General features: G+C 35.0%; 1 protein-coding gene across 10 annotated transcripts in view; it reads right to left on the bottom strand.

Moving 5' to 3' along the window:
* The window catches only part of RYR3 (ryanodine receptor 3), a 242759-nt gene that overhangs the window by 92619 nt on the left and 136743 nt on the right, over nt 1–13397 (bottom strand). For 6 of the 10 annotated variants that reach the window (XM_082058587.1, XM_082058594.1, XM_082058592.1 and 3 more), the window contains 5 exons: nt 12557–12830; nt 10649–10766; nt 6767–6899; nt 5522–5625; nt 2485–2620 (listed from right to left, as the gene is read on the bottom strand). In XM_082058587.1, coding sequence (XP_081914713.1) covers nt 2485–2620; nt 5522–5625; nt 6767–6899; nt 10649–10766; nt 12557–12830 — 765 coding nt within the window. The remainder of the gene's footprint in view (nt 1–2484; nt 2621–5521; nt 5626–6766; nt 6900–10648; nt 10767–12556; nt 12831–13397) is intronic. The other 4 variants (XM_082058590.1, XM_082058591.1, XM_082058588.1 and 1 more) reach the window with 1 other exon arrangement.

The following is a 13397-nucleotide window of genomic DNA, read 5'->3' as shown; positions in this document are numbered from 1 at the left end:
CAGCAACAGTCAAAATACTGACAAGTTAATAACACTGTTTCAGCCATAACTGAAAAGCAGGGCACTATACAGGTTGCAATGAAGAAAGTTAACTCCATCCTAGCCAGAGCTAAGACAGGGCATGAGAGTTATTTGATTTTTAATGGGTAAGTGAAGCAAGGAATGTCAGAGTTTAATCTTCCCAATGTGACTAAAAAATATGAAATTGTATTTTGGATTAAATATACCTAGAGTAAAATCTCTTGATTCTTTCTACTGCATATTTAAAGATTCATTAAATCTTCTGCTTGCTTCTTAAAGCCTGAAACAGAATATTTAATCTTTTCTATATACAAAAATCACATTCAAATAATTTTAAAAAGTCATGGATTGTCTGAAACAACCCAACTGATAACAGCTTTGTGTGGAAAACTGTATGTATATTTGAAAAGGGAAAAGAGTGGGTTTAACTATTGTATAAGCTCAATACAGGCAGACAGGTTGTGATCTAGATGCTTGCTGAACAAAAGTCATTAGGAAGAGGAACCTTAATATAAATGAACTCTTTTTATGTAACTAACAACTTCATGGACTGCAGAGTTCACGGCATGTGGAAGCATAATAGGCATAGCAATTGGGTCAAAAGCTCAGTTTACGGTTAAATGCAACAGTTTAGAAATTCACAGTGGTTACCTTATAAGAATGCTTATAATCTGTAGGAATATATGAAATTAATGGGGCATGTAGTAAGAAAACAAATTACAGGAAAAGAAGCAGTTCACAGTCACTGAACTTGTGATGTCAGTAGCTTGGATCATCAGTATCTATATTTTACATGCAAGCTACAATACTAAAGCAGTACAGAAATGCAAGTAGCAAGTTTATATTAAACTGAATTTTGCAGCTTTTCAGCCGCCAAAAAAGTAGGATTAGAAATTGTGGTTTAGCTGAGAGCAGAGGTGGTGCTACCAGGAAGTCAGAGTCAAGAGAAGGCAGTGGTAGGTGAGATACCTGGGACTGACAGGCTCTAGAAGGAGCAGCTAAACGCTTTAAAATTTTTAATATTGTATTTTTCCCACTTAAAACACAATTATGATCTTGATATGGAACACAGAATGAGAGGAAATGGCCACAATTTGTGCACAGGGAGATTCAGATTGGATATTAGGAAAATTTTCTTCACCAAAAGGGTTATCAAGCACTGGAATAGGCTTCCCAGGGAAGTGGTTGACTCACCATCCCTGGAGTTATTTAAAAGATGCGTAGATGGGGCTTTTAGGGACATGGTTTAGTGATGGACTTGGCAGTGTTAGGTTAACTGTTGGACTTGATGATCTTAAGGGTCTTTTCCAACCTAAATGATTCTGTGCCCTGACCATTGACTTTGCACAGATTCTGCCCCCCATAACTGCTTTATTCAGAAAAAAAGCAGCTGAAACATTTGAAACTAAAACTTCATTCTACTGACTAACAGTCCATCCAGCAAAAGACTCTTCATATTAAATAAACAATTGCAATTAAGATAAAAGTTATCTTCATCTAACTATCCAGTGTCAACATTTATTTTTAACATCAACAATGAAAAACACATACTTTATTAACTCAATGACAACTTGCTCTAATTTCTTACAGCACTTTTTCAAGCTAGTTTAGCAGCTCACTCAATAGCTACAGGCTTATCAACTAATGAACATGCTTCAGGTATGTTTACTGAATTGAATAATAAATATGTTTATTGTTTCTGTTTCAGGTATTATCTGCTAATTTCAGACCAATAGTACGTGAATAGAACAGTCAAAAATCAAAAAATTACACTGTTTGAAATTATTCCTTTTCTGGCTTTCCCTAGCTGTCCTTTAAAACAATTTCCGTATTGGCAGACCAGATAGGTGGTGAACAGACAAATCTTTTGATCTCACCTAACCTCTACTCTAAATTACTAGTTTGATGAAAAATATCCACATGAACTGGAAAATGCTTTTTGTTTAGTGGCATTCAGATAATCTAAATTTGATTTTAGCATATTGCTTTCATAAATGTCTAAAGGAAATTGCCCACAGAAGATAGTTATCAAATAAGAAGATTTTTTTATTTTTTTTTAAGAAATCAGGTTTAAGGTACAAAGGGTGCTTTACAAACACTGATCCCTTAGAACCATGTAAAAATATGACCTATTGGGAAGTTGTTTTTTGTAACGCATAATGGCTTTATTACAAACATCTAAATCTCCCAGTGGTATAGTGGCCAAGAGAGGTCTACAATCAGTGCTCACTGGTTATATTTATAACCAGCATATGTGGTATATGTAAATACCACAGTTTACTCACTGAAAGAATTCCTAACATCATTTGCTACCTTAACAGGTTACTCTATTAAATTGTGCAAATTACAAAAGGAGTAAGGAAAAAATGCAACTCTCTTCACCCATTAACACATTTTTACAGTTAGAAAGTAACTTTAAGGAAACCTTTTGATGTAATTTGGATGCCAAGAAAATACACTTACTGTTGACAAAAACTGCAAATCTTAAGAATGACAGGTAACGTTCACCCTCTATTGGATTCCATCCAATGTCTGGATATCCTTTCGCCAGCAATACTGGACAACTCTGCAGGCCACAACCCGCCAGGTAGGTAACAACCTACAATAGAAAAGCAATAATTTATTCATACATTTAGAAATATATTTCTACAATTAAGTACAAACCAAAATGACCATAGTCATTTTTTTAAAAACAAGGTTTATATATACTAGGTGTTTCACCTGAGAAACTACCAACATAGTGCATTATAGCATCAGTCTTAGTTTCCAGTTCTTGTTTTTGATGATGATGAAAAGAGTCAAACACTCTTTATTTCTGAAGTAATCTAAATATATGATGACAGAACAATACAAAAACATGAACAAATATGGAATATGATAAGTAGAATAAAATATTGTGGGATTCAGATCTCTTTTACAGTACATAAACAACAGTTAAGATACTATTTAACAACTTTTAAAATCACTTCAATACTCACATATGACTAATTTGCCACAATTGTAAAACACATATTGCATCAAAAGTTTATTTACTCTCATTCCAATCTTAATAGATATGCAAACAATTACATTTTTCAGAAGAGTGATAAATATCAGTGAACAGTTTTAAAAGTCTGGGTAACCAGGAAGATTAAATTTTGTTGTAATATTTAAATAGATAACACAGCATTTCTTATGAAGAAATTAAGTAAGAGAAATCTTTGAGAAATGATGTCAAATTTCCTTAATTACAGTAAACTGAATTTCTGTAACATACAGAATGATTTCTCAATCATTTAAAAGGAAATTTGCAGAAAACTGCACAAACGTGATTTTTGTTTTTATATAAACACACAAAGGACAACCTATGAACACGACTGTAGTACTTAAATATATTTTGAAATAGGTAATGAACATCAATGACTTTTCATGAATCTGTAAAAAGAGATATAAATATAATTTCTTACAATGGAAAGCAGCCAAAAATGGGTGGCAAAAGGGAGACAGGTTTTTCTATTTGGAAAAGGGATATATGTTACTCTGCTTAAACACCCTACAGCAATTCCACCATCCATGAGATCATATTTAGTCATTATCTAATGCCCTAAGAGAGAAACTAGTTATGAATTCAGGAAGAATTATACCTTGCTGATACAGTATACAAGTTGCCTCCAAAAGGCTGCAACAGCAGAAAAACAGGCTGATGTGAAAAATTTGCTTATTACAGTACGCAGTAAGGAAGCTACTCAGTGCACTTGGTGGAAAATATATGTAGTTCGTAAAAGGACTCGATAGTTTTCTGGTATGCATACAGAATATATGAGTGAATACACTCTTGTAGGAGTCCAGAGATGCAGCTCGTAAAAATGTGAGGAAAATTGTTAGAATAAATCTCTTTTCAGATTTTATAATGCTACCACCAAACCCCATAATTTTAATCTATTCAGTTTACTACAGTATGTAATCAGGCTGTGGAATACTTTTCTTGTGCAATCCTCCACCTTCCACACATTCACACATTTACAGTTAAAAGTGATCAAATTTGGAACGGCAGAAGTTCAAAAGTTGTATATGTGTAAGTTATTTGCTTTGAATGCAGGCTCTGTGGTACGAACTTCAGTTACACAGAAATGCTGTATATTCTGTGCCACATCCATCAAACTCATACAGTATTTGATTTTTCTTGTCATTCAGTATATAGATTTATTTACTGAATAACATCCACATACTGCACTAGGTAAAGTTACTGACTCACCAAAGTTAATATATTACAGCCAATACTTTACCATTCTTACAGCTGAAATGACTGATGAATTTGGGAAGCCCAGTCTGAGACACATACAGCCTGATTTTCCACCATCGAATACTGTGCATGTTGCAGCTGATATCTGTTACTGTTTGAACACTGAGCACTTGTAGGGTTCCCAGTATTCCAAGGTAAGCAATCAGTAAATGAAGAATATGTGGTTAATGGTTAACACTGAAATTCAGTTTAAGTGACTTGCCCTATAGTACTTTTCATAAAAACATGACAGTCACTGGTCCCAATGCTACCTTTATATCATTAGTACATTCTTATGCTCTCTCACACCCTTCCCCTTCATATTCTTGTCTCCTCCTAGCTAGTCCCATCTTAAGTCTATTTATTTCCATTTCCCAACTTTTCCTCTGCCACAGCATATATGACTATCACAAACATCCCCACAGTATCTCCCATATTGCATAGAGGCTTTCTGTGTGCTAAGCTATCATTTAGGTGCTTAACTGTTCTCCTCCATGCATATTAAACCCTGCCTTCTGATTTCTGTTCCCTAGTGCTGAGCCAGCACATATTACTGCCTTTCCCTGCTTTTCTCCTCTTCTGACTGTGCACCTATTGTTTGTCTCTTAATCTGTTTTCCTTCCTGGATATACAAAGGAATATAATGCCATTTTTTGTATCCTTTTACCCACAATTTCTAGTTCATCCTACTTCTTCTCACATTTCCCTTTATTCCTAACCATTCATTGCCAGTGACCCAAGTCCCAGATTCCATTTCCTACCGCAACTACCCTTAAAATCCTGTTCCAACTTCTGTTCTATAAATATCTGCCCTTCAATTCTCTTAGCTCTTACCTCTGTCCCCATCAATCTCTATGATTTATTTAAGCCAAAAGACCTGTTTCCTTTCTTCATTTTCTCCTCTTAATTCTCAAATTTGCTCCTCCCCAAACAAGGTTTCTTGATATGTCTTTATCTTGTTTCATGTCTTTTTTTCTTGTCATCCTTTCTACCTGATAATAATAGTGAAAGGATGCAGAAGAAGAAATAAATCTATTTTGCTGTGATTTCCACTAAGCATAAAGAAAAATTGGGGATAAAAACTGCTCAATCAAACTTACCTTGAGACAGCACATACCTAGACCAAGTATTTCTGAGAAGACCATATCCAAAAATTACTATGATCTAACTTATCCTTTTCTCTTCTAGCACAAGTACAGTGTTTACTAAATAGGTAAACAGGTCAGAGTGACCACTTACCTTATCAAGATCTGGCTCTTCCAATGCTAGTGCAAGCTCATTGTTGTCCATTACAGAGGCTGCTGCAACATCTAGTGGTGTCGAACCTCTCATTGAAGGAAATGCTGCAGAAGAAAGTTCATCAAAAATCATTAAATTCAGTTTGCAGTAATCACAGTCATGCAGTAGAGGGCAGCAATCACGCTGGAATCTAGAACATAAATATTTTAATAGTACACTGTATGGCTGTTCTTCAATCAAGAACATGGTTAACTCTTCTGAAAAATGTTAAAATAAATGTTGTATTCTTTTTTCTGACCTGACATCCACATCTATAAACATACTCAACCACACTGGTTTTAAATGCACAGGAATAAATCAGTATTAATAACATGGGAAATCAGAGGAATATTGCACTATTTATTTAGCAGAGCAACAGATTAACTATGTAATTCTGGAAAACCCTATCAATTTGAAGATTTAAAAATATGCATCTCTTCTGCTAAAAGAGACACTTTAAAGCTTCAGTGCTACCTGCTTTCTTTTTTTCAGTCTTATCCCATTTCCTGTGTTTAATATGGGCAAATGAGGGCATTGAAATGGTCACCATGAACAGCTAAAGCACTGTGAAATCACACTCTACCTTGCCTTGCTATACCTTACGAATATAACCTTCTGGCTAGCCAAGACAATTTTCGTCATGTCACAAGATCTGATGCACTCACATTGAAAAACATACATTCAGTGTTCCAAAGGAAAAATATGAAATTCACATCACTGGCCTAAACTTTATAGGGAAGGGAAATGAAACTAGATGAAACCAGCAAGCACCATAAAGGATTAGTTTAGTCTTAGATTTCCAATCATAACTATTTTGAATGGAAAAAAAATTCAAAATGTATTAATTTAATCCTATGTTTTTCAAGGTGTTTAAAACCACAGATTTAGACTATTCTGTTTCTAACACAATTTACAGACACATAAAGATGAAGGGAAAATGGAAAAAATATACAAGTTAGAGGTGAAACCACGAAGTGGTTTAAGATTCAGAGAGGCTTCACAGAATCACAGAATGTTAGGGATTGGAAGGGAACTCGAAAGATCATCTAGTCCAATCCCCTCGCTGGAGCAGGAACACCTAGATGAGGTTACACAGGAAGGTGTCCAGGCCACATGCTTCAACTTGCTAGACAAATTAAATACTAGTCTCGTGATATCACAGTTCCTCCAGGTCTTGATTTTAGCCGTTACAGCTACATGACGTACCCAGTCCAACGCTGCTGTTTTCCAGTAAGTAACTAAGATGCTCAAACATGGCCTTTTGGTTTTGACGACTAATTCGACAGAAGTAGCACAGGAATCGACAACAGCTTGCCACCATCTTAGGAAAAACGATCTGCTGAAGAAGAAAGTTCACAAAGCAGTGAAATATGTTAATTACCAATCTGTTCCAATTCTTCCTGAACTCCTAACAAGGAAAGTAAAGTGAAGTTGCCAAGGTGACAAGCAGCTGACAGTTACTTTGCTTCTAACTTAAGAAAGGACCCACTTTTCCTTTTAATTTCAGTATTCATTAGGCCATCAGGTTTAAATTGTTGAAAAAACATTCCACAGAGGACTATAGGGGACATAAAAGGGAAAAAAAATGGGGAGATAATTCTCATTAAAGCAATCAGCAGGCTAGCAAACACAGTGATACATAGAAACCACAGTTTTCACATAAAACATTTCTACAAGACTCCTATGTTGTTCAATGCATAGGCCTATAAGATAAAACAAAACATTAAATTGCATGAACTATCCAATACTTTAAAACTGAAAGCAAACAAAACTTTACTTGCTGCACATTATGTGCAAGGATTTCTCCTCTGAAAACAAAATAATTCCATCTGTAGCACTTGTAAAAGAATGCTTCATACGTTGCAATTAGTCATAACATCTGAGATGAACAAGTTATGCCATTCTCACATTTTACTAAAAGAAGCTGAAAGATCAAGATCAATAATTATTTTTATGCTTGTTTAAAGGGTTTTCTGCTTTATTAAATTTACCATAATATAGCACTTCTTTAAAAGTGCAATATTCAGTTGTAGATCTATGTCCTAAGGATACTCACAAAACCTATGAGAAAATTCATTACCATCAAGAAGAATTCTTTTTTAAATAATCTGACTAGCAACCTTTAGGCACAAGCATGAATGTATTCTATATATTAAATATGTTCTATAATATCCAAGGTGACATCCAAGCATTTTAATCACAATATCATGGGTTTTTTTCTTCCTGTAACATACTGCCTCCTTCACTTCATACCTTTCAACTACAAATAATATTGCTTATATTTTCTTATAACAATGTCGAATAAATGTTGCTCTCTTTACAAAACAACTCTAATTCATTCTAAGAAGTGAGACCTTTTCACTAAAAGGGAAAACAATCTTGCAAAAAAGGTGATTATTTAATTAAAAGCTATATGACATGTAGTATCTACTCAAGACATCATATGCACTTCCTAACTTCCAGAGACTTGGTTAATTGTACTTTTACTTTGGCACAGTATTTTTGTTAACATATGTGGCTGATTTTTCTGTTTCAGTCATGAAGGAGTTTTATGTACAAGAAACATCATATATGATTAATGTTCCTAAACACAGGGTAGACAAACATGAATGATAAACATTCATTCATTCATGAAAACATTCAACAAAGACTCTACTCCCCAAAATTTACAGGGGTTTTAACAGAATGTGTGACATAAGTTTGTTTAAAAAATGACAGTATCATCAATACTTTAAAAAATCGTCAGTTTAGAAATTCCTCATTATTGACAAGAATACATACGAATATGGAATTTAAAAACTTTCAATCAGTAAGAAATAATTTTGAAGTAAAACAATTTAATTATGACAGACAAAAGGATGTTGCTCTGGATTCCCTGAAAATGAATGAACCACCAACACCAGAAACCAACATGACATAAAGATTGCAAAATTATAAGATTAATGACATGGTCTTTAAAATAACTATTTTAGGCATTAAGATACACACTAAAATCTAACTGTGATGGAAATGCTGAAATCTTGCCCAAGTATTTTCTGGGATATACATTTCTCCAATGAAGTACCTTTCCAGGGTTTTGTTAGTCAGTACTAGCAAAATACTTCTAAGGTACTGAGGTATCTTCAGCCACACCATATTCCACCACACATCTTCTCATCTGTTTCTGACTCATTTATTAACAGCACAGCTGCAATGAAGCCTGGCACAGATTTTCTTCAGTTAAAAGTGACGAACTCTTACCTTCTCACAGTTCCTTCAGAGAAGTGTGAGCTATAACACTCTCACTACATATCTCAATACAGCCTCATGATACATTCACTTAACCCAAGAAGCTAGTGATCTAGTTTAAACCATCTGGTGCCACAACCTAGGAAAATGCCCCATCCCTGAACAAAAGACTACATTGCATTGTTCCTCATTCCATCTCTTGAAGCCATAGCACTGAGCAGAAAGAAATGTCCATGAAGTTGGGAAAAGGGAAGATACTAACAATCTAGCCATGAGAAACTTGCTTGAGAGCAGGAAAAGCATTGTTCTACTGCCCAATGCCAACACTATACTTGAACTGTACATAAGTGACTCACTAGTCAAGCCCACAGAGAATTTCCGATGAGTATATAAGACCACAGCTGACCCAGGCATTCTTGCTGTTTCTGGCCCCACCAATTTTTATCCAGAAGAATACCTTATTTTGCAAAGTCAAAGATCTGCAGCATGCACAAACATACCTTTTCCAGATGACAGCCTAGTTCTACCTACAGTCAACAACATTTCAAATGAGACTTCTCTGCCAGATTAGAAGTTAAGCATGCCAGCAGAAGGTCAACAGACAGCAGATGCTAGTCATTTTAAAAGCAGTACTTTCCCTCCAAAGTTGCAGTTCTTATGAGGGAAACTTCTGGCATGGAACTCACCTCTCTACCTGTATAGTTCCCTGCCCAATGTTTTTTTCTGTGACATCTCTCCACTGCAACACCTAAAATCGATGCTAATGGTGTGCAAAAATCTTTGTTAATAAGTCTTACTGTGCTATTTCATTACATGACTGTGGCCCTGTGACTCCATAAGAAAATTATGGGCTCTGAATAATGAAGTTTTCACACTTAAAGAAAAAATGAGGCACCACAGTCTGGAATAAATCAAATTCCAAATACACCCTATTTCTTCATAGGATTTCTACTCCTATGCAAATTCCAATTCAGCAGGTGAGGTTGTGGATTCCATCTGAGGTACCTAACTCTCCCCATGCATTTCCTAGAGACAGAGACATAAAATAGGATATTTTGGGTGGCCAGACACATTAAACGCTACAACAACAGGTTACAAAATAATTTTCTAGGTCTCCATTCCCTTTGAAGGATATAATGATATTGTCTGTAAAGTATTTTTGTAGATATTTTACTAACATTTTCTATGAAAATATTTTTAATAGAATCAGAAGACACTATGGGATAGAGTTCATTTTCTTTCTAGTAGCTGGTACAGAGCTGTGTTTTGAATTCAGAATGAAAATAATGTTGATAACACACTGATATTTTAGTTACTGCTGAGCCAGTCTGTGGAGGAGGGGGAGAGTGGGACACTTTGCTCCTTCCTCTTCCCCTTCCCCTTTCCTTCTCCTCCAGGCTAGTTACAATAGCTTTTGAGAATTTTGAATAGACTTGGGATGTTCAAACCAGCATGTTCCTATTGCTATGTCTCCTGAATGTGTTTCAGGTCTTGTTTAAAGTTAAACAACTCTTGAAGAATATAATTCAGAGATCTGCCCTGAGGCTGGATAGTTATGAGTGGCAGGTTGTGTGGAATAGCATGGACAAGTACCTAGGACAGAGGGGACCTCCAGCATCTTGGAACTTCACCCCTAAACAAGTTCAGAATCCTGAAAAAGTAGTAAAATATTTGGAAAAAAAGTATGCTGTCACCCTGGCAATTCCAGAGAGATACAAATCACTGCAGTGTGCTGGGGCCTGGCCAATGCCTACACTGGGCCCTGTTCAATGGTATTCAGTACCCCTGAGGGGAACATCCCAGTATACTTTTGGAAAGGTTCAAAATGCAAAACACGCAATAAAATTATGGTAGAATTACCTGAGATTTATCTCCTCCTCCAAGTACATTCACCATCACATCCATAACAGTCTCATGCATGCCCAGGACCCTCATTAAGTTAGGATGCTGATAAAACACTTTGTTGTTCATTATATCCCTAAAATGGAAGAAAAGGCAACAATGTGTTTTTAAGAAACACCATTTTAAGTCAAAACAGTGATGCAATATTAGAGATTTCAGAAATATGTATTCATTGTACTAGCATCATTTTAAATTCTTAGATTTCAGCATAATAAAAAAACACCTGACAACAAAATGGTTCACATTTCAATATGCTGTCATTCCTCTAATTTTCATCAATTCTATATAACAATCTAAACTTTCAAATTATTTCAAAATGTCAGTTCTTCATCTTTAAATTGCTCTTGCCATCTGTTCTGTTTAAAGAAAAAATATATTCTGTGATGATCTAAGTGGAAAAGAATATATTGCTATGTTTTAAGTAGAGAATGGGGATCAAGAAATCTAAATCTAAGCTTGTCTCTACAGTAATACCCCTTAATTAATTTTCTCAGTTCACAAAGTAGAAGACAATAAATATACTTAATATTTGAGGTTTCATCAATATTTTAAAAAATTAGATAATCTGTCAGAAGATGTAAATTGGCATACAGCCCCCTTCAATAGATATATTTTAACATTTTCACTCTGCCCACCATCCTCTCAATAAGTTCTAGAATTTCCTGTATTGCTTTCACAATGCAGAACACAATTCATGTTTTTCAATAGGGAATTCAGGGATTTTTAACATTTTAGGTCAACTTGTTAAAAACAAATAGCAAATAACAGACAGCATGCCTGCTTTGAAGAAATACAGAAAACTGGGAATGGAAGATGACTCATAATACAGCACCTCTAGGAAGAGGGCTACATGTGTTCAGTTTAGACAAAACGTACCCTTTATCCTCCTAGAATTCTCAGCAACTTTAAAAATTCAGCATCAGGGACAAATTAGTTAATCCTCTCACATACTAACTAATGAGTTGTTACCATGACTTGCTCAATTCAACTGAAGAGATTAGTCCTTGCAATTCTTACAAAATCAATATCATGAAGTATTAAGAATAATGGAAGTTCCTCACAACTGTTGTAAAGAAGAGCACTTGTCAATGCTCTTGATGAACGACAGAAAAAATATACAGTTCTCAGGTAACCATACTATCATTTTCTCTGTTTTTAAACACACCATTTTAACTGAAGTAATTAATTCTCTGTGATTTTTTTTTTTGCTTCCAACAATCTGGCAATTGTTCACATAAGAGTATTAATAGACATGCAGGCATACACCATAATACTGCTGCTTAACAGAGGTAATTCATAGAAAAGATATAAGAAAAAAATATTCTCACATCAGCAGGTGTTACATAAAGGCAATTTCTTAGAATTCTAATGTTATAAAGGATAAAATAAGCAGCCTTCTGTGTTCAAATGCTTTAAGTTGCCACTGATGATGGCATAATAAATACTAAGCATCTTGAAATATTTCAGATCACAAGAAAACTTTGCTCGTTCTACCTAACTGCTTGCACAAACTTTTGAATTAAAAAGACACCAGCAAGTGTATTCATTCATGCATGAAACATAATGTGAGCTTTAAGTTTGGAAAAGATGTAGTATTGACACCGATAAAGATTTAAATTATCTGTTTTCTCCAGAGCTGCTGAAACATGTACTTTGATGAAGCTTTAAGCATTAGGCTTAACTACAGTACTGCTAGAGAGATCATTTGGAGCCATCTCGGAACGATCTGTGAAAATGAAAATTTCTGTTACATATCTGCATTTTACTACAGCAGTTATTTTCATCCAGGATCTAAACTGAAGGTATTTACTAATGTAACAAAAAGCTTTACACAAACTTAAAAATGAAATTATGTTAATTCCATACCCTAATCCATTAATCATTAGCAATTCCTCCTCTTTTCCCATCCTGACGCTGAGAAGTGAGCGAATCTGGCCCAGTGCTGCGAGCAGATTAATGGTGTCCTTCACAGAGGCAGCACTAATGGTGTATGCTTTCCTCAGGGCTTGCAGGAGCTCACCAATGCTGTCATATTGCCTGCGAAGGAGGGTGTACATAATCCGAACTAATTCTGGATCTTGAATATGATCTTCCTGGGACCAGCGCACCATAGTCTGCGATATGAGTTCTTTCAGTGTAGCTAAAAGAATAAAATGCATAATATGTTACTAGCTATTGCATCAACAATAAATGCCAGAATTACTAGATGAGAGTAGACAATGTGGCAGTTGTAAACCAGCAAAAGAATACAAACAAACCACATAGGATTTTTCAACTGGAAAAATAATTTTTAACTCTTTCAAGATAAATGTGATGGTCTTGAGAGATGGTAAAAAGAAACTTATACTTAGTATTCAAGCCAATACGAGCATTGTTCGCAGTGAAAACTTCTGAGTTGATCATGACTCTAAGAATCATCCTTGTAAGTTAAAAGTTATATTTAAACTTCTAATTTATCCTTCATTCCTACATCAAGGTTTATAATATAGCACCAAGTGCAGCACAAACACCTTTTCATTAGGAATGACTGAAATTGAATTTTATAATGCCAAAAACCAATGTAGTTTTGATGATCATCAGCCTATGTTTGGAATATAGAAATTGGTAACTAATTTTTCAGTAAACAGTTTATTAGCTTACAAGTTAATTTCAGTTACAGCAGAAATACTCATGAATGTGAGATCAGCTTGCCAAACAATTTTGTTGG

This window comes from Streptopelia decaocto, assembly GCF_964273445.1.
Source record: "Streptopelia decaocto genome assembly, chromosome: 7".
Classification (NCBI taxonomy): Eukaryota; Metazoa; Chordata; class Aves; order Columbiformes; family Columbidae; genus Streptopelia; species Streptopelia decaocto.
Note: the sequence above shows the minus strand (reverse complement) of the source record. Positions and strands in the feature narration are given on the sequence as shown.